This window comes from Bufo gargarizans, chromosome 4 (genome assembly GCF_014858855.1).
Source record: "Bufo gargarizans isolate SCDJY-AF-19 chromosome 4, ASM1485885v1, whole genome shotgun sequence".
Classification (NCBI taxonomy): Eukaryota; Metazoa; Chordata; class Amphibia; order Anura; family Bufonidae; genus Bufo; species Bufo gargarizans.
The window spans coordinates 216,868,585-216,890,822 of NC_058083.1; the positions used below are offsets into that span (position 1 = coordinate 216,868,585).

General features: G+C 42.3%; 1 protein-coding gene across 3 annotated transcripts in view; it reads left to right on the forward strand.

Annotated features, from left to right (window-relative positions):
* EIF4G1 (eukaryotic translation initiation factor 4 gamma 1) overlaps nucleotides 1-22,238 on the forward strand; it is a 66,466-nt gene that overhangs the window by 36,761 nt on the left and 7,467 nt on the right. For all 3 annotated transcript variants that reach the window (XM_044292501.1, XM_044292502.1, XM_044292503.1), the window contains exons 5-21: nucleotides 72-168; nucleotides 1,663-1,787; nucleotides 6,526-6,618; nucleotides 8,248-8,311; nucleotides 10,039-10,902; nucleotides 11,647-11,735; nucleotides 12,491-12,668; nucleotides 14,662-14,795; nucleotides 14,871-14,990; nucleotides 15,080-15,253; nucleotides 15,575-15,772; nucleotides 16,921-17,067; nucleotides 17,214-17,450; nucleotides 18,178-18,282; nucleotides 19,443-19,697; nucleotides 20,237-20,339; nucleotides 20,419-20,521. In XM_044292501.1, coding sequence (XP_044148436.1) covers nucleotides 72-168; nucleotides 1,663-1,787; nucleotides 6,526-6,618; nucleotides 8,248-8,311; nucleotides 10,039-10,902; nucleotides 11,647-11,735; nucleotides 12,491-12,668; nucleotides 14,662-14,795; nucleotides 14,871-14,990; nucleotides 15,080-15,253; nucleotides 15,575-15,772; nucleotides 16,921-17,067; nucleotides 17,214-17,450; nucleotides 18,178-18,282; nucleotides 19,443-19,697; nucleotides 20,237-20,339; nucleotides 20,419-20,521 — 3,086 coding nt within the window. The remainder of the gene's footprint in view (nucleotides 1-71; nucleotides 169-1,662; nucleotides 1,788-6,525; nucleotides 6,619-8,247; nucleotides 8,312-10,038; nucleotides 10,903-11,646; nucleotides 11,736-12,490; nucleotides 12,669-14,661; nucleotides 14,796-14,870; nucleotides 14,991-15,079; nucleotides 15,254-15,574; nucleotides 15,773-16,920; nucleotides 17,068-17,213; nucleotides 17,451-18,177; nucleotides 18,283-19,442; nucleotides 19,698-20,236; nucleotides 20,340-20,418; nucleotides 20,522-22,238) is intronic.

Consider the following 22,238-nt stretch of genomic DNA (forward strand, 5'->3'; position numbering starts at 1 on the left):
TTTTTATATATACTTAATTCCTTAAGGGTTACCACATTAAGTTAATCTGAATCCTATTTCATTTCTCACAGGGTCGTTCTTATGTGATGCCCACACAACAATACCCTGTACAACCAGGTGCCCCCGGATTCTTTCCTAGTGCCAGCCCCACAGAGTTCAGCCCTTACGGTGAGTGTTACACATAGGCTTTGATTTTGGAGCCTAAAACTATACAAAATAGTTAATTTTTTTCCCTCTGGGTTGGAGACGTGTGTATATATATTTTTTTATTACAAATTGACTACTGTTCTGATTGTTTTTCATTTTTTGTGTTTTTAAACAATCATAGTAAGGAGGGTTCCTTCACTATTCATATTGTATCAGACCATGTAACGGGGCCCGTGAAAGGGTTTTAGATAGGTCATCAGTATCTGATCGGTAGGGATTTGACTGCCAGGACCCCAGCCAATCAGCTGTTTGAGAAGGCATCGGTGCTGTTGTGCGTGCTACGGCCTCCTTGCAGATCTACATTGTACAGCGCCTGTGCTTGGAATTGCAGAATAGGACTGAGCTGTGCCAAGGGCACATGGCTGATGAACGTGCTGCCACTGGCCTAGGAAAATCTGCAAGAAGACTGTTGCACTCCCTGGACTACCGGTGCATTCTTAATCAGCTGATCAGTGGGTTCCTGGGTTTCGTACCCCACTGATCAAATGCTGATCACCCCATCCAGCGGATAAGTCATTGGTATTTAAGTCTTGGAAAACCACGTTAAGTTGCCTATACCCCTGGCCAAGCACTCGTTTGGCTGGAAGCTCTCTCTCCCAAATTCCCTATACATATACACATTCTGTCATGCGTGTTTTCAATCGGGAGATGAGAAAGCCGCTGCCAGTCTCCTGGCAGCACCGTATCTATCGAGAGTACAAAAGGATCGGATGTAACTCGTCTTGTTAATGCTTAGTGCAATTACCTGTATTATGTATACCCCTGTACTCATATGTACAGTGCCATGGAATGAATGGGGCTTTAATAATAAGTAATGTTTAAATTTCAATATGCCCTATTCTCTGGAGAGAGTTTGGAGATCCACATACACATAAGATTGTTAGCAGATCCCACCGACTACTGTAGACTGCAGCCTAATGTTTATGGGGCCTTTAGTGATTTTTTAAATAAGTAATATAATACAAATAATAATCTGTTTACCAAATTGGCTATCTTTCTCTGCTTGCAACGATCCAAATTCTTGCCTTTGCTTGAAAAATATGCAGCACTCTGAGCTTCTGTAATCTGGCATCTGAAAATGAAGGGATTCTACTATTTTAGTTCTGTTTAGTTAGCTATTAGCCCAAAACTTTATTTGGGGGCTTACCCATTGTGTTTGCGCTTTTAGCTGTGCTCAACACCTCCCCTTTCATGATGTTTATATGATCAAGCGTCGACTATATTTAGTTCAGTGTAGCTGGATGTAGGAGAGCTTGCAATGTTTAGTGGGGGAAGTGATGCAAGTGACTTACTGGATGTAAGTTTGCCAGCTAGCAGATAGGCTATGGGCTTTCGTCTCATCTGGTGAGGGTGGAAACTTGTTGGAATCGGGGCATGTCCATTTTATTTTTTATTTTTACTCTTCTGTGTTTGATTTTTTTAATTTGCCTTTTTCCTTCTGGTCTTTTGATGTAGCTGGTGCATATTACCCAGCTCAGCAGCAGTTTCCTCCCGGGGTGCCAGGAGCTCAAGTGATGATTAATCAACAACAACAACAACAGCAACAGCAAGCGATTCCTCCAAAGAGAGAGCGAAAGACGGTAAATTTAAGGGGTTTCAGAGCTTTATGGGCAAAGTCTCTGTCTTTTGGTTGCAGGCCATCCTGCTCCGAATTGTGTACATATGCACTGCAGTGACACGTACTATATTAATATATTCAATTGCATTTATCAGTGATAAACTTTATTTGCCCAAGCCTCCAATCTATCCCAATCCCTCTGTAGTGGTATACTGTTCTCTTCAGTGTCAATTACTTTACACAGTTTAGTGTCATTGCCCAAAAATATTTTTTATTATGCAAGCCTTCTACAAGATCATTAATATATATTGAGGAGAATAGGGCCCAATACTGACCCCTGTGGTACCCCACTAGTGACAGTGACCCAATCTGAGTATGTGCCGTTAATAACCACCCTCTGTTTCCTATCATTGAGCCAGTTACTTACCCACATACAGACCTTTTCTCCCAGTCTGAGCATTCTCATTTTATATACTAACCTTTTATGTGGTACAGTGTCAAATGCTTTAGAGAAGTCCAGATATATGAACTATATTATATCAGACTCTGATGTAATGTATTCTATGGTGGCTGCGCAAGAGCAAGACTTCCATTGCAGTGATTTCCAACCTTGGTTCCCTGGGATCTACACCGAGAACGGATCGGGGAAGGCTACGTAGGGCGCACTAGACATGCACAGCAGTCCTCCATTCATTTCAATGGGGGCACTGAAAATAGCCAAGCACTGGCTCAGCTTTTTCTGTTGGCTCCATAGAAATTAATTGGAGCGGTGGCCGTGCATGTGCAGTGCGCTCTCATTCACTAGAATGGGAGAGTGCTTGGCGATGGGGTGCTCCAGCCGTCCCTTTTATTTATTTTATTATTTTGGGCAGGCCCATTGTAATGAATGGGTAACTGCGTAAAATGCAGTCGTGTGTCTGAGTTCTAAAAGATGCAGGAAAATTGTAATTTGCTTCATACTCATTATCCCTGAAGACCACAATACTGGTCCTCATGGAATCCAAACTTCCTTAGTTTTTTACCAAATTGAACTTTTTTTTATTATAAAGAATTTTTATTATAAAGATAATATATCTGTTTAACTATCCTTTTATTTCCAAAGATTAAATGTATGTTTCTATGTATACATATGTATATATACCTTCATATATACATATTTAAATTCTTTTAAATATCCATTTACATTTAAATATATTTGTATTTACGGTAATTATTAAATAACTCATATCGGCAAGTCCAACACCCACTCCACCTACTATACTAAATACTATTTAAGTAGTTAATGATTTAAATGATAATTTGCTGCTATTTAATGAATAGTATGTTGACGTGTGTATAATATGTGTATATAATGTATGTATATGTAATATGATAGCGACAGATTATCCACAATTACTATAGTCAACAATCAAAATCCTACTAAACTGACGAAACCAATGAAACTGTAAAAGTTTTGTTAATAGATCATTCACATTAATGAAAATGCCTGTAATTTAAAAATGCATTAAAAATCAATAAATTACTGTTGAAAACAAATGCAGGAGAATACATGGAATTTCCAGGTATTTCATTTCCACATGAAGACTGTAACCTGCTTCTGGCAGAATCATTTAGAAAAATGTCCAGTAGCTTCCATAACTTCTACTAACCCAATGGAGAACATAGAATTATTCATAAGTCTGCTTCACACTGGTCTGCAGAAGTCTGCCAAGACTGAAGTGGATTCCCAGTTCCTCCCCCTCTCCATCTTGGCGGCCTGCGCTGGTAGCCTTGATCCATACCCGACAGACTACTTCTAATAAGATGTGGTGGCTGAGGAGTAGAGAAATGGTTGCATGACTCCAATGCCAGCCATGCTTACTCTTGTCAAGCTCTTCTTAGATCTGTTCGGTGTCCTGCATTAGTATGCTCTGGTGGCTGCATTGCTGCCAGGAATAAATTCTAGTGGGGGTGGTACCACAAACACTGATTTAGACCCCAAACTAGACCCAAAAATGAATAAAGTCCCCAATATCTAACCACTAAATACAGACCTGTCCCTAATGCAAGTCACATTGCCCTCTAAGCTAACATGTACCTCATACTAGATTACAAAACGTAGTCACCTCTAGTCATACTCCAAAGTTAATTCAGAAGATGCCAGGGCCCACAATAAATGCAGACCCCAGATAAAAAATAAATAAAAAATTCTTACCCCAGATGCAGCTTTTAGTTTGACGTTAAGAACCAGTGTGGCAGCTCCAAGTGGAGAGAAGGAGCCCTAAGGTGGATTGCAGCACACCTGTTGTGTGTTCACGGCAGGTTTCCTTCAGTGACTAGGGAGCTCCTAGTCTGTAGCTTTAAAGGCTAGGCAATCCATATCCAGTCGCTTGGTCTTTGAGTCCTGGCACCCCCAGCAGTTTGAAGGGACTGCGGTGCTTGTGCGAGAGCTGCAGTCTCTACAATGCTTACCTGTATGCTGCCTACATAGTAGTAGTGGTGGCTTAGGGTAACTACAGCTTCTATATATGTTAGATAGGCAATCAAAAATGTGAAGCTGGAATAGCCCTTTAAAGGCATTCTCATTTAAACAGCTTTCATATGCCCTAGTAGACCATGTGTATGTCATAGAAAATGGATTCTGGCTTGTTCTACTACAGTACACATCCCCTGCTTTTAAAATGGGTGGTGAACCAGAGCTTCTTTCACTTGCAGTTCAGCATCAGTATAGAAAATGATTGCTGGCATGTTGGGAGCCCTTTTTAAAAGGATTCTGTACCCTTGTACCAACCTCATAAACTGCAGTAAAGCATTAACAGTATAGGGCTACTTTCACACTAGCGTTTTAGCGGATACGTCATGGATCTGCAAAAACGCTTCCGTTCCAGCAATACAACAGCATGCATCCGTCATGAACGGATCCGGTTGTATTGTCTCTTCTATAGCCTTGACTCATCCGTCTTGAACTCCCATTGAAAGTCAATTCTATTGTCAGAGAAAACTGATCCGTCCCCATTGACTTACATTGTGTGCCAGCACCACATGGCGGACAGAGTAACTCTGCGAGCAGCGTTCTCATGTCTGCCTCCAGCGTGGAATAGAGACTGAACGGAGACAAACTGATGCATTCTGAGCGGATTCTTATCCATTCAGAATGCATTAGGGCAAAACTGATCTGTTGTGGACCGTTTGTGAGAGCCCTGAACGGATCTCACAAATGGAAAGCCAAACCGTGAGTGTGAATGTAGCCTAAAGAGCACTATGTTCAGATCAGTAAATTTTTTCCTAGTCCTCTCCATTTTGTGTGTGCGCGCGCTCAGGAGTCCTCTAAGCATCTTGGTGAATGTGCAGGTGCATAGTGGGGGAGCAGCAGGGAGTATAAATGTAAAATGGACTGGTTTGAACACAGTCTCTTAGGTTATTTATACATTACTGTAATTCATGTGGTGGTCCAAGGCATCAGAGTACCTTTTAGGCTCTGGTCATTTTTGTGCCATATTTGCTCCTTTACTTTTGCACACTAGGATTAATGCACAAGGCAGCGACCAATACGATGTTGCCATCATGTTCCTAGATGGTGTGAAGATGAGGTGTGTACATTTGTGACAGATTCTCCTTCAGGAATTGCTTACAATGAAGTGAATAGATTAAAGGAAAGATTAAGGCTACTTTCACACTTGCGGCAGGACGGATCCGACAGGCTGTTCACCATGTCGAATCCGTCCTGCGGCTATTTCGCCGGACCGCGGCTCCGTCCTCATTGACTATAATGGGGGCGGAGCTCCGGCGCAGCACGGCGAAAGGCCGCCGGACTAAAATTACTGCATGTCAGGCTTTTTAGTCCGGCGGCTTTTGCCGTGCAGGCACAGCGAAATAGCCGCAGGATGGATCCGACATGGTGAGCAGCCTGTCGGATCCGTCCTGCCGCAAGTGTGAAAGTACCCTTAGACTGCTTGATTTTATAATCCTTACCACTGTGAAGGTGTGAAGATCTCTGATGCGAATGTCACGCTTATATAGATATCACATACCGTAGACCAGGTACGGATGAATTGCATTATGCTGACACATTACTATTTGGTCAGGACAAATCTATTTTTTGAGTCTAGCTTTCTGGGTGTGACCGTATCCAGCATTACTTAGACTTGTAAAGGTGACCTCAAAATAACTACTCAGGACAGGGGAATTTACAAGGAGAAGCTGTACTAATGACAGCCGACACTCCGCCTCATAGCATCCTAGACGCTGTTCATGCATAGATACTTGCTTCAGCCGAGGGTGAGTGTAATGTGCTTTTTTTTACTTACTAAGGAGCCTTTTTACTTGACATCTGCAGCCCTCTTGCTTTGTACTGGTTACTGATGGTTGGATTGTTTATGCTGGGACAGGGAGTAGTGTGCTCTGCTTCTCTGACACTGTCAGTGCACAGTGACGGGAAACTGCTATATAACGTTTTGCTCTGGGTTTGTTTCACACTGCCGTCCTGTGCCTGAGCTTGGGATCTGGCAGCTCTCCAGAGAGACTTGGCTTCTGTTCATCCCCCTTACAGTATGTGGCAAAGTTTTCAGTCCACGTGGCCGTTGCTGGGTCCCGGAAGTTTTTCTAAATCTGCTTGACCTTTAACCTGCCTTGTTAAAAGCCACATAAAAAAGTGGCATCGCAAAGAAGGTTATGTGGTTTGGTTAATTTAACATATTATCAAGAGATGGCTTCATAGGGCATATATGTAGTATGGTAAAGCTGGCACGGCTTTAATAGATTTATTTTTATCTATGAATCAGATAAGGATTCGAGATCCCAACCAAGGAGGAAAAGACGTCACAGATGAAATTTTGTCAGGAGGACGGACTTCATCGACACCCACGCCTCCACAGGTAATCCTGAACTACTCATAAAAGCTGCATCATAGACATGCCGTGCTTAAAGGAGTTGTCTCGCTTTAGTAAATGGCATTTATCATGTTAATACAGGCCACTTACTAATGTATTGTGATTGTCCATATTGCCTCCTTTGCTGGCTGGATTTATTTTTCCATTGCATTATACACTGCTCGGGGTTACAGCCACCGCTGCAGAGCAATATGCAAGGTGGCCGGATCTGCCTGTGTGCCCGACTGTTCTGGGCACCAGAGAGGCTGGTGCTTTTTCCTATAGTGTGGAAGTACCACTACCGCTGTACGATTTGCCGGGTAGTTGTAATCCCTGGATACGATCAGTTTATGTAATGGAAAAATGAATGAATCCAGCAAAGGAGGCAATATGGACAATCGCATTACATTAGTAAGTGCCTTGTATTAACTTTTTCCCCATAAGAGCTATTTGCTGAGGTGAGACGACCCCTTTTAACTATCCACCCTGTTTAGGATCATTCAGAACATACTTTCAAATGTAGTCGTCATGGAACGTTAGGCTTTAATATTTATCATGGAGCATCAAGATGCCAATATGCATAGTCAATCCCCAAAGTGCTAATGGGTTTTTGAGACTTAAAGGCTATGTGCATATTTGGGGGCAATTGGACGCTGCTATCTGGCAGGCCATGGATGTAGAGGATGGATAAAGGCGACTGTTTAGTTCACTGACATTGGGGTAGCTGGGGGCCTGCATTAGGACAGGGGAGACAGTATACAGTCATGTATGGATCATACATGACTATGACATTTTACAAAAATTGCACTGGAAATTTCCCAACCCCTTTTAATATTAGCTTCTCCGCCTCCTTCTTCATTCTGCTTGTCTCACTTTGCAACTCACTCATGCTCCCCTCCCTTCTCCATTCTGTAGGCGTTTTTAATCTGATATTTCATTGAGCTGACAGCTCATCTTGGTCTCTAAAGACAGCTTGATCATAGAATTCGCAGTGACTGTTTGGGCGGAGCTGATAACTGGAGAGCGAGGCATTTGTTAGTTTCTTATTTCTAACGCTGTTTGAAAAGTAGTGACCATTTGAGTATTTGGCCATCAATATCAGTGTGAGTGGAGGTTTGATTCCCTGTGGCCCCACAACCAGCTGTTTGAGGGGGCTGCACTTCTTGTGTGTGGTACTGCAGATTCGTCTTGGTACAGAACTGCATGAAGTGCAACACACGGCTACTTCAGAGTTTACAGCACAGCTATGGTCACCAGGCTGCCTCAGTCCTTTTAAGAAAGTTGTCGTGGGGATGCTGGGAATTGACTCCTCACTAATCTGATTTTGATGCACATAGCCTAAAGGTCCCTTTTACACAGGACGATGTATGACTGATTGTCGGGAAGGAGGCGTTCCTTGCTGACGGTCTGCTGATCGCTAACGGAGGAGACCAGTGCATTTACATGCAGCGATCTCCTCCAGAGTACGTGGAGGAACGATCACTAATGACAGTATTGTTCTCCATACAGACTAGTCTCCCGGCAGCAGAAAGTGTTTACACCGCCAGATCATTGCTAACTTTACTTATGAATGCTCATTAGCGATAATCTGTTGTATAGACAATCGGTATTCAAATTTTTCACTTTATTTTTTAGTCTGTAGGCTCTGAAGTGCAGGCGAATGGAGAAAGTGTCCATGTGCCTATTGTAGTACGCCCAGGTAAGCATAAGAGTAGTGTTCAACTACTTATGGATGCAGGTGATTTGTGTATGTTGGTTTTTCTTTTAACCCCTTAATGACCAGGCCAGTAAAGGCCTTAATGACCTGTACATTTTATTTATTTTATTTTTGACTCTGCATTTCAGCAGCCTTTTTTTTTTTTTTTTTTTTTTTTAATTGATGTGGCTGAAGGGTATGATACCTTGTATGTGGGAAAAATGTTACAATATTTTGGTGCTCTTTGGGAGTACATATAAATTGCTGAGCTACTCTTATTTTAACCATGAAAGGCTGTGTTTGGAATAACCCGTTACACCCCACCCCTTTGTCTAAGTCCTTACCCTTGGTTCTCTACATGATTTTTTACAAGACTGTCATTAAATGCATTTCTTTAGAGAATAGGATGTTGAGCAATTTCAAATGTTGTTCAGACTTCTATATCCATACAGTAGCCACTCTAAAGGAAAACAAAGGGTACAGCCCATTTTAGTCCAGTAATTTTTATCCATAAGAGTGCTGAATAGTACTAAACATGGTGTCATTCATTTGACCAGGCTTTGTTAGCTGCCCAGAATAGTAATGTATTGTGGGGCAACATAATGTACAGTTACTACCTGCAGCAGCACCTCAACATCAGGTCTGTCAGTGTCCATGTAGAAACCGATCCGTTTGGCTCTGCATCGTCAGGTGGACACAAACGCTGCAAGCAGCATTTTGGGGTCTGCCTCCAGAGTGGAATGGACGTGCAACGGAGCCAAACTGATGCCTTCTGAGCGGATCCTTATCCATTCAGAATGCATTGGGGCTAAACTGATCCGTTTTATGTGGGCTCTGAAACGGATCTCGCAAGCGGACCCAGAAACGCCAGTGTGAAGTAGCCTAAGCTGTAAGTTTGTGCAAATTAAGGAAGTAGCATGTGTCTTTTTTTTTTTTTTTCCAAGCACCTAGCTAGTCTGTGGCATGTGGGAGGGGCATAAAAGCTTTTTTTTTTTTTTTTTTTTTTTTTTTTTTTTTTTCACGTGATGCTTTTATTGATGCTGTGATTTACATGATTCTACAGCTTTATCTTCTTGCTGGTGCTATTTGTGTTGCATGTATTTAGCAATATTTGCAAGGTGCCCCACTGGTGATCGATTTGACAGTTTCTCCCTGAATGTTTTTTTTTTCTTTCCTCCTAACCTTTAAAGGCATATTCCCCCCGAGGCTAGCATCAGAGCATCTCATGCTCCGATGCACTCCCTTGCCCTGCACTAAATCGCGCAGGGCAAGGTTTTTTTTGTTTTCAGTAACACACTGCCGCGCAGAAACTTCCGCCCGGCAGTGTGTTCAGTGACGTCACAAGCTCTGATGGGTGGGCTTTAGCGATGCCCTAGCCGTTTTACTAGTTGGGGCAGTGCTAAATCCCACCCATGAGTGCCGGTGAAGTCACCGGGCTTCCTGGCAGCCACATGGAGAGCCGCGGTACATCACCGGATCTCTAAAAAAAAAAATGCCTTTTCCCTACGCGATTTGGCGCAGGGCAAAGGAGAGCATCTGAGCATGAACTGCTCCAATGCTCCTGTCAGGGGGGCTGCCGGGGTGAAAATGGAGGGAAGTCCGGGTTCAGCTCTGAACCCGAACAACCCCTTTAAGGTGGAATTAATCTCCCCATTACTTTGGACTGTACTAGGCCTAGATTTGTGTCTACTTAACATTTGTTTTATATACATTTCTGTATTTTCTTAAAGATGATGGCTCAAAGCCCACCCAAGTGCTGACCAGATCATCAGATAGTCCCTCACCCTCTCCTCCTGCAGAAGCAAGTTTGAACATGGCAGTTGTTTGTGAGCAAGACTTGACACTTGTTAACACTACACCTGAGCTGTCTGTACCTTTGCCAGGGACTCTTAATTCACAGGAAGTGCCCTTGCTAGAAAACCCGTCAACTCAGGTATCCATGCTGCCAGAGGCTCCTACAGCTATTCAGGAGGACCCCGATTCTGCTGAAGTAAGCATTGCAGACATAACTGTTACACAAATGGAGCCGGTCTCTGAAGCTCCAATCATTCAACCTCAGCCGGAGCTTTTAATCCCTCCCCAGACTGCTGTGTCTGATTTACAGGAATCTCCTTTACCACAGGAGGAAACGTTTTCAGTTTCAGAGGTAGACTTTCCCTCACAGGCTCCTCCATCCCAAAGTTCAGCAGAGCCTAGTTCTGTAGAGGCAAATGAACCTGATACAGAAGCTACACAAGAGCAAAGTCCTCTGGAGAGTTTGCCCTCTGAAGATCCTCAACCTAGTAATGGCCTGTCTGAAGAAGCGACTGTGCCACCCGCACAGCCAGAGCCATCTGAAGTTTGCCATTCTGTGCCCTCCTTGGATTCTCCAATTGCTCAACCAGAGGAGCTTCTAACAAATGGAGAGGAATCTTCTGACCCACAGGAACCTGAGGTGCAGGACACACACGAGTCTCATGTTAGCCCGATCACAGAGCCAGAAGAGAAGCCAGTTGATCCTACACCAGAAGTTGAGGATGTTCGAAAGGAACCCCCTCCTGAGCCAGAGCCAGTTGCTTCACAGACTGCAAAGCCAGCAGATGTTCCTGTGGCAGGTAATTAAATCTTCATATGGCTTACTTAAAAATGATTAAAAAAGAAGTTTAAGAGGAAATGGGTATAAAGGTATAGTTGGATAACAACTAATTTTGTGTGAGAAGAAAGTGCTTCACACTAGTATATTTGAATTAATACATGCACATTATCTCCAGATACCGGTGCCAGTCCTGACACCTTCATTTCCGACTTGGTCTCGACACAGAGTTTCTTGTTGTGTGAAGGAGGCTAGCTGACTGGCTCAGTAGCTAAGCCAGCCCTTCTGTTAATGTATTGGCCGTTAGAGTAGCTTCCTTCACACAACCGCAATTAGCACTGGTCACATGCTGACATGGAGAAAGCTCTGTGAAGCTTACAGGCCTGGAGCTGATCTCTTATGTTACCAAAGAGCAGAGGGGAAGGGGTTGAGGAGCCCAGGACACTTCACAGGAAGGGAGGGCCCAGTGGACCCTGTACATTGTGACACAAGGCAGGATAAAGCTTCTTGGTCATACAGCTAGTATGGCAATCCACCAAGATATGTTTTAACTACTTTATACCTCAGCCATGTAGCACTGTCGGCATTTTGGAGGGGGTCTATTCTGCAATGAGGTCCAATGACATGTTTTCAGAGTGTGGGCGGAAAGCCTTGCAAGCACAACCGCTTGCAGTGTCCATAGAACTTTTGGCCTGGTTGGATTTGAATCAAAGTCTTATTTGTTTCCGTTGCAAATTTGCTAGAGTTTAGTTTTTTTCACTTCCAGTTGCCGTATCTGCACCAAAGAAGAGGAGGAAAATGAAGGATTTAAACAGGAAAGATATAGGCGGAGATCTGTTGGATGCATTTAAGGAGGTAAGAGAAGTCTGCAGTCGTATTTGGAAGTATTTCACCTTAAATAACCCTTTGGTTTTATTTGTTTCTAGTCCACCCCTTGCACTAAAGGCGTAAAAGGATTTTTCAGTCCTAGAATGCCATAAGTCTCAGACTGCCACCTCGTTGTCCAGACCTATTTAGGGGCATTTATTAGTGTTTATGCCATTATTTTAGCATAAGAGTCGCAAATTATGGTGCATGCCATATTAGCACTATAATTTGCGACTTTTCACTTGCCACCTTTTAATAGTGGGAGGGGCATGGCCTCCTGTTACCAGCCAAATTTACTATCCTTTATGCCAGAAACCGGAGCAAATAATAGTTTTAAATGTACGCCAGCTCATATCTGACGTGAATTGGTATGTCTTATGCACGAACTGCCTGGAAATGTGCCCCTGCCCCTTAATACATTTGGCACATTTTGAGCCAATCCATTTGGTGGTTGACCATGTGTGATGCCAGCCTTGGTACATCTCTCCCAGTGGACCCTTGTTTCACACATTGTGGTGACGACATCCTGGAGAGAGGTAAGTGGGCTATGGCCATACGTGGGTATAACCTTTTAGCCTAGATCCATTTCACTAGGCAGAATAGTGGTCCGGTGACCCCTGTTCTCATAAAGTGAGGGCCCTAGAGGTAGGACCCCCACTTATCAGACATTTGTGTAGCAGTTCTATGGCGGCACAACCACATTAATTTGCTAAACTACAATGTTTACACTCTGTCCCCCTTAGCAGACTGATGGTACTACTGATGTCACGGAGCCGCCTGCTAACCCACCTGCTGCTGCTCCTGAAGTTGAGCAGACCCCCAGTGTCCCTGTAGAGGAGCAGGATGAGACGTGGGAAGAGAAAGAGGACAAGCTGGATGAAAATATAAAGCCAGGAGATCTGAAGTACAAATACAAAGAGGGTAAGGCACATTTTATTAGGGGATATGAGGAACATTTTTCTTGAGTAAATGTTGGAGTACTTTATGCCATATTTATCAAATGTCTCGTTACTTGATGAATTTGTCTTATACACCTAACACCTTTTTGTCCAGAGAAGCTACTCCAGTTTTCCTACTCCACCCTCCTCGTGTGAGATTGCAACTTTATTTTTATTTTTTCAAGTCTTTAAATCTGGGGTGAAACTCATTTACATAGCTAACCACACTCTTTTCCATCCACATTACAAAACTGGAGTGAGTGGTGTGAAAATGCAAAAAGTCAAAATTTTTGCAAAATCCCTATATTTTATTTTGTATTTTTTTAAACACCAGAACCTTGCTTAGGCTACTTTCACACTAGCGTTCGGCTGTCTGCTCGTGAGCTCCGTTTGAAGGGGCTCACGAGCGGACCCGAACGCTTCCGTCCAGCCCTGATGCAGTCTGAATGGATGCGGATCCGCTCAGACTGCATCAGTCTGGCGGCGTTCAGCCTCCGCTCTGCTCAGCAGGCGGACACCTGAACGCTGCTTGCAGCGTTCGGGTGTCCGCCTGGCCGTGCGGATCCGTCCAGACTTACAATCTAAGTCAATGGGGACGGATCCGTTTGAAGGTGCCACAATATGGCTCAATCTTCAAGCGGATCCGTCCCCCATTGACTTTCAATGTAAAAGTCTGGACGGATCCGCTCAGGCTAATTTCACACTTAGCTTTTTTTTTTTGCCAATTTAATGCAGACGGATCCGTTCTGAACTGGAGCCTCCGTCTGCATTAATATGATCGGATCCGTTCGAACGCTAGTGTGAAAGTAGCCTTACATGATTTAATGACTCTTCTAGTAGATCTCCTGTCACAATTTTATTTTTATTTTTTTAAGCATTGAGAGATTTATCAAACTGGTGCAAAGGAAAGCTGGCTTAGTTGCCCATAGCAAGCAATCGGATTCCATCTTTAATTTTTCAGAGCTCCTGTGAAAAATGAAAATCTGGTTGCTTGCTGTTGCCAACTAAGGGCTCTTTCACACCTGCTTTCTTTTCTTCCGGCATAGAGTTCCGTCGTCGGGGCTCTATGCCAGAAGAATCCTGATCAGTTTTATCCTAATGCATTCTGAATGGAGAGGAATCCGTTCAGGATGCATCAGGATGTCTTCAGTTCAGGACCGGAACGTTTTTTGGCGGAGAAAATACTGCAGCATGCTGCGCTTTTTGCTCCGGCTAAAAATCCTGAACACTTGCTGCAAGGCCGGATCCGGAATTAATGCCCATTGAAAGGCATTAATCCGGATCCGGCCTTAAGCTAAACGTCGTTTCGGCGCATTGCTGGATCCGACGTTTAGCTTTTTCTGAATGGTTACAATGGCTGCCAGGACGCTAAAGTCCTGGCAGCCATGGTAAAGTGTAGTGGGGAGCAGTATACTTACTGCCCGTGCGGCTCCCGGGGCGCTCCAGAATGACGCCAGAGCGCCCCACGCGCATGGATGACGTGATTGCATGGCACGTCATCCATGTGCATGGGGCGCTCTGGCGTCATTCTGGAGCGCCCCGGGAGCCACACGGACTGTAAGTATACCGCTCCCCACTACTACTATGGCAACCAGGACTTTAATAGCGTGCTGGCTGCCATAGTAACACTGAACGCATTTTGAAGACGGATCCGTCTTCAAATGCTTTCAGTTCACTTGCGTTTTTCCGGATCCGGCGTGTAATTCCGGCAAATGGCGTACATGCCGGATCCGGACAACGCAAGTGTGAAAGCCCTAAGCCAGCTTTCCTCTGCACCCGACTTGATGAATCTCCCCATATGGCTTCTGCACTAGTAGTAACCAACACAATCTCTTCATCCTGGGAGCGAAAGACCTGATCGTGGCATGCAAGCAGCAGTTGGTGCTCTACCAATGAAACGGCTTGACTGACACTTTTAAAGTTTTTGGACTATCAGATTATAGGCATTTCACAATGTTTTTTTTATCTCTCTTCAGAACAGTGGAAACCTCTAAATCCTGAGGAAAAGAAAAGTTATGACCGTGAATTCTTACTTGGCTTTCAGTTTATAGTGGCAAGCATGCAAAAACCAGAGGGTCTCCCTCAGATTACTGATGTAGTGTTAGAAAAGGTAGGTATTTTTTTTTTTTTTTTTTTTTTAACACTAGTATCTTCAGTTGTTGACTACCGTTGTTTGTTCTTGCAGGTCAACAAAGCTCCCCTCAGACCATTAGATACCGCAAGATTAACTGGTATGAACTCTGGGCCAGACTTTACACCATCATTTGCCAATTTAGGCCGACCTACTATGGGAAACCGTGGTCCAGTAAGTATCTTTAAAAAAAAATTAAAATTATTGTAAAATACCTGAAATTCATCTTTATTTGTGTTTACACTATTTGTTACTGTTTGCAGCAAGCAAATCTTGGTCCTCGACGATCTCAACAGGGACCCAGGAAAGAGCCACGCAAAATCATTGCAGCAGTGTCATTAAATGAAAACGTACAGTTAAACAAAGCAGAGAAGGCCTGGAAGCCGACCCAAAAGCGAGCCAGCGAAGAAGATGAACCAGAAAATATTAAGACGCAGGTGGGTTGGTGTTTGAAGGGTCCCTTGGGAAGGCATACATGGTGTGACATTCCCATATGTAGAACTGTACCAGTGTTAAATTATACATTTTATTCCATATTTCACCTAATGCTATAACATCATACAGGAGTGCAGTCCTAAAAGGCCCAGTGCATGGGTAATATGTTACTGTGATCATTGTAGCAAATAATTTATCTTAAGGCACAGCATTGGAAATTTCCCATTTGTACTCTTGTTACCTTTTTTTTTCCCTAAATTTCTTCCTATATGTATGCTGGATGTCTTGGCCCTGATTAGCACTGACATGTCGTCCCTTTACAGGAGTTGTTCCGCAGAGTGCGCAGTATCCTCAACAAGCTGACCCCACAGATGTTCCAACAGCTGATGAAGCAAGTCCAGGACTTGCCCATAGACACAGAGGATAGACTGAAGGGTGTTATTGACCTAATATTTGAAAAGGCCATTTCTGAGCCAAATTTCTCTGTTGCATATGCCAATATGTGCCGCTGCCTTATGGGGGTAAGTCTGCTTTGCTTAGAAACATTCGTCTGTATGTACTATTAGAGCCAGGTTAGATAGCTGCTCAGTTGAAGCATCTTTTACAAATTTGGCCGATCATGTAACGCATGGTTGGCTTAATCATTTGCTTGGCTGGGTGTAGGATTCCCTGGCAGAACCTGCAGTTTGTCCTGGGTCCAGTTCTTAGCTCCCCAATAATTTGCTGATTATTCTGGTTCCTGCGTTCTGAAAGGAGTTCTGACGGGACATCACATTTAGGCTACATGCACATGAACGTTTTTTGTTTCCGTGTCAGTTTTTTTTTTTCTTTTTTTTTTTTTTTTCTTCCAGATGGGATGCGGACCAATTCATTTCAATAGTTCTGCAAGAAATGTGGACAGCACACTGTGTGCTGTCCGCATCAGTATGTCCGTTCTGTAGCCCCGCAATTTTATTTTATTTTTTAAATAGAACATGTCCTATTCTTGTCTGTTTTAGTCAGAGGGCCCCCATTCTCATGATCGATGAGGGTTCCAGCGGTAGAACCCCCACTGATCTAATAGTTAGTCCTGAGGATAAAGGTCTATTGTACAAACAGCTTGGGCTACTTTCACACTAGCGTTAATATTTTCCGGTATTGACATCAGTCATTGGGTCTCAATACTGGAAAAAATTGCTTCCGTTTTGAACAGAACTGAATGCTCCAAAATGCATTTCGTTCCTGAGAGCAAACTGCAGCATGCTGTGGTTTGATTTCCGCCCTGAGATGCGGAGCAAAACAGATCCGTTATGACCCACAATGCAAGTCAATAGGAACGGATATGTTTTCTGACGCAATAGAAAACGGATCCGTCCCCCATTTACTTTCAGTGGAGTTCATGAAGGATCCGTCTTGGCTATGTTAAAGATAATACAACCGGATCCGTTTTATAACGAATGCAGATGGTTGTGTTATCAGTAACGGAAGCGTTTTTGCAGAGCCCTGCCGGATCCAGCAAATCGCTGGTGTGAAAGTAGCCTTGGGTAAAATACATCATGCATGGTCTGATCTTGCTGCTCTTTTCTTTTTTTTTCTTTTTTTTTTTTTTTAGGAGATGTCTATTTGGACTCTTGCTTAGTCTGATTTTTCTCCCCATTTCACCCTTTGAAATTTCTTTTTCATTTTCCAGCTTAAGGTCCCAACTACAGACAAGCCGGGAGTGACTGTCAATTTCCGCAAGCTGCTACTGAACCGCTGCCAGAAGGAATTTGAGAAGGACAAAGATGATGATGAGGTGTTTGAAAGGAAACAGAAAGAGATGGATGCTGCTACAACGGTACTAGTTTAGCTTGTTTTCTATATTTTTTTTGATGCTGTGCTACCAGCCTAGTATCTGAAAGTTTGTTTTATTGCTATATGCTGTCGTATTGTAACTGTTCAGTAGCATATATATAATTTTTTTTTTTTTTCTCCACTCTTAAGCCAGAGGAAAAGACACGACTTAACGACGCATTGGTAGAAGCCAGGGATAGTGCTAGGCGCAGATCCCTTGGTAATATTAAATTTATTGGTGAGCTTTTCAAGTTGAAAATGTTGACTGAAGCCATTATGCACGACTGCGTAGTAAAGTTACTAAAGAACCACGATGAGGAGTCTTTGGAGTGTCTATGTCGGTTGTTGTCCACGATTGGGAAGGACTTGGACTTTGAAAGGGCCAAGGTAAGAGTGGTTCTGTGTGTAAAGGAAGAGGAAGGGGTTTGTGGTTATTTTTATACTATAGTATAGTGAGGAGATCTAATCGCCACCTGCACCTAGTCAGGCCATTTATCAACTAGTTTAACTGCTTTTGGATCTTTAAAATATTATAGTTCTAGAGACTATAATATATTAATGTATGAACTCTGAGCTTGAACTTTTTTTTTTTTTTTTAAGGTATTGTACATTTTAGGCACTGCCATGATTTTTTTTATTTATGGATACAGCCACATAGGATAGATGGACTATAGATTTGCAGCCTTGGATATACAACATTTTACAGTGCATTTATGCAGACATACAATGACAAATCTGTATGTAACAAATTTCAGATTTTGCTAAGGAAATTCTGCCCCATGTGGCCATACTCTGCATTATTTAATTATTTTTTTTTACAAAAATATACATGACACAAAATAGCTTGGAGGTGTCTTGCTGTAAAATGTTTTCAGTATGCCAGGTTTCTACTTTCTGAAAATATGAATTGGGATGTAATGACTGTTCACTAAATGTAATAATAGTCTAGGCAGCAAAAGAGTTAACATCTAGATTGACCTTTGTACATCATATTCTTCCCTCTATAGCATAACCTATCTGATGTTTTGGCAGTAATATGGTAACTTTACAGTGCATCTAAATTTCCAGTCATTTCATGGTTTGGTAATTAATGGAAATGTTTAATATTCAACAGCCTCGCATGGATCAGTATTTTAACCAAATGGATAAAATTATTAAAGAAAGGAAAACATCTTCTCGTATCCGCTTCATGATTCAAGATGTAATAGATCTGCGAATGGTAAGGGTTTTCCTTGGTTGTCATTTTATACATGTATGCTTTTTTCTTTATTGTGCATGGCAAAAGAAACGTGTATGTAGCGTATCACATGATATGGGAACATACTAATATTCATGTACCGTCAGAATAATTTGCAGCACTTTACAGGTCTGTAAATTGCAGTGCAGCTCACTATATAGTGTGTAGAAATGGTGACTTTACCCCCAGAAAATGATTATGCAATAAAACATGAAAGTAAATGACTGGCTCTGAATAGATACTTTTAATAATAAGAGTAGGGCTGATCAAATCCCATATATGATAAAAATCCATTGAACATGCAGTTGGAATCAGTGAAGTACATGAAAACACCTCTAGTTTATTACAGAATGTGCAATATAAATGTACAATGGAAACTAATCGGTAAAATAAGGAGTAATAAAAAAGGTAAAGATGCAGTTATAAGTGCAGTGTACAGTCCTAGTCCAGACAGTAGCTTTACATGGACCCTCAGCTATAGGCCCAGTGGCAGGTATATATAATTTTTTATTTATATTTCCTGTACTTTGTTATGGGGGCGGCTATCTTTCTGCTGTTAACAGCATTTCGAGATATGCTTTACAGCAGTGACGTAGGTCATAGACACAGTGGACAGGAGGGGACCTCATTGACTTCTATGGGAGAGTTCTCTGTGCATGCTCTGTGATTTGTGCAGCAGTCAAGAGGGAGCAGATAAGCTGTGACAATCAGTTTTTTGTAAAAGGTGGATCCTGCTTTTTCTATTCAGAGGTGCTGTCGCATTCTAATCCTGCCTCTAATGATAAGGAGATAACTACTGTAAAGTGATTTGCATAGAGCAAGAATTGGCACCTACTAGTGGCCAGTGCTAAAACTGAAAAAAATATACATTAAGTTTATATTGACATACAAATTTCAAAATCAATTTTTTTTAGAATCGTTCAACATATAAATATTAGCCAATAGGTTATTTTCTGTTGACACATTACCATTGATATATTATAACAAGAGACATTACTAGGGTTGCAGGTGACTTAAAAATATTCACGCACTGTGTATTTGTGTGTGTGTGTATATGTATATATATATATATATATGTATATATGTATATATATATATATATATATATGATATATAATATAATTTTTCATTTCCTTTTGTAGTGTAACTGGGTACCTCGTCGTGCAGATCAGGGCCCAAAGACTATAGATCAGATCCACAAAGAGGCAGAGCTAGAAAAGCAACGCGAGCAGGTGAAGGTGCAGCATCTAATGTCTAAACAAGACAAGAGACGAGAGCCACAAGGACGACCTGCGGGTGGACGTGGCAGTCAGACAAATGATGATGGCTGGAATACTGTGCCCATTAGTAAAGGAAGCCGTCCTATTGACACAAGTCGAATCAGCAAGATAACAAAGGTAAGCATTTGACTGAAATGCTATGCACAGATATTGTAGCACCCACCAGTAACTACTATCCTGTTTACCTTGGAAAGCCTGTCTTGTTTTGATTTATTTTTTCCTCCCATATTAATTTTTAAATTAGAAACCTTAACACTTCCCTTGCCTTTAAAAGGGTATTTTTATTTTTTTTGATATTGATAACCTATGCTCAGAGTAGGTCATGAATATCAGTGCGGTCTGACACCAGCCGTTCTTGCTAATCAGCTGTTTTTGGACAGGCTCTGGAATCTAAACGGTGGATGGAGCCAGATGCACAAGGACCCCCTCCTATTCAAGTGAATGGAAGCTGAGCTGCAGCATGAAGTGCAGAATAGGTCATCACTATCAAAAAGCTGCCATACCCCTTTAAAGAAATAGACAATTCTTAGCCCGATCTATATTTTTTACTGAGATTTGACTGTATTCACTGCTTAGTCACACAATACGGAGTTGGTGTGTTTTGTATATGTGTATATTGTTTGTATAGTAAATTGCACCTTTTCTTCTCCTGTAAGCTTGGTGCAATAGATTCTAACCAGTTGCTGGCACCTGGAGGCCGGTTGAGTTGGGGTAAAGGGAGCAGTGGAGGAACTGGAGCAAAGCCTGCTGTTGAATCCGGTAAGTTTGTGTTTGTAATATAACGTAAAGAATAGTCATTTATCTGTGTGTGATAAATCTGAAACTTGTTTCCATCTAGCACCAGAATCTGGCCGGCCGGCAACCAGCACGCTTAATAGGTTCTCTGCCCTGCAGCAGTCTGCCTCTGCGGAGAGTCAGGATGCTAGACGAACGGTGCAGAGGTAAGCAGATTGTTAGCACATATTAACTCTGTATGGGTAACGTGCACCAGGTTAATTCATGGTGTGATATCTTCTGAAATTGGTTCCACCTAAAACCACACAAGAAATTCAACTTGCAAGAAGAGTCCAAGACACAGCTAAATTGTAGCACTTCAGCCAAAAAAGCACACAGTTTTCATCAAAAAGGACGTTCTCAAGTCTACATTGCTCTAATCTGTGCCCAATTTGTCAGATGTTGCACCTTGATAAAATTTGTACTTTTGAGACGTAGTGCAGTGTAATCAAGAGGAAGCAGCGCTCACACGGAGTGCTGCCTCCTCTTCAAATAGCTGGATATCTGACTGGTGGGGGTTCAACTCACGGCACCCCTGCCCGTCAGATATTGATTACCTATCCGGACTACAGGTAATGCATATAAACAGCTGGACAACCCCTTTAAGATGAGTAGCTAGTGGCGGTGACTCCACTATATTATGGATATTAGTAAATTACAGTTGCAAGAAAAAGTATGTGAACCCTTTGGAATGATATGGCTTTCTGCACAAATTGGTCATAAAATGTGATCTGATCTTCATCTAAGTCACAACAATGGACAATCACAGTCTGCTTAAACTAATAACACACACAGAATTAAATGTTACCATGTTTTTATTGAACACGCCATGTAAACATTCACAGTGCAGGTGGAAGAAGTATGTGAACCCCTAGACTAATGACATCTCCAAGAGCTAATTGGAGTAAGGGTGTCGGCCAACTGGAGTCCAATCAATGAGATGAGATTGGAGGTGTTGGTTACAGCTGCCCTGCCCTATAAAAAAACACACACCAGTTCTGGGTTTGCTTTTCACAAGAAGCATTGCCTGATGTGACTGATGCCTCGCACAAATGAGCTCTCAGAAAACCTACGGTTAAAAATTGTTGACTTGCATAAATCTGGAAAGGGTTATTAAAGTATCTCCAGAAGCCTTACTGTTCATCAGGTTGAAGGCTTCTCTTAATGCATCTGTCCCTGTATGCTTACTGTCAGTAATAGTTTTGCAGCCCGGGTCAGAAATATTGTAGAGAAGCAGGGGCTGAGGTAGGGAGATAAGAGGCAGGCTGCGATAGCGGTCTTCAGCATATAGTAGATGCCAAGATTTAGCACAGTGCACCACAATTCTGTTAAGGGGTGGGGGACTGTGGAGTTCACTGTTAAAGGGGCAGGGTGCTGTAGATGTCACTGTTATGGGGAATACTCTATCTTTTAATGACACACAAACATTAAATGAAATAGATGAAATATACCCGTGCGAAGCTGGGTCCTTTTTGCTAGTTAAAAAAAAATATAAATTTAAAAAAATTAAAATGACTGACCGTATACAGTATTAAACAATTGAAATGGGTTGAGCTAAACACAGCGCTATGCTCTAGAGGCCTGTCAAAATGTGTGCCTTTTCTGGCACAAGTGAAATAATTCCCTCGTTATCTGTTAAATTGTTGCGCCATTTTCTCACGTCAGCGTGTTTTGGTGTATTTGTTGCTGTTTCTTAGATTTTATCCTAGATGAAGAAATGTAATACTCTTCTTACCTGTACTTTTTGCAGGCTCTACAGTTAAGATGCCCTATACTTGTTAACCTTCTTATTGTCTTAAGTAATAAGGCTTTAAACAGGATGAACCCTTGTTTACCTGAAAATTTCGAACAGAACATTGTTCAGTACTATATAGAAATGCCTAT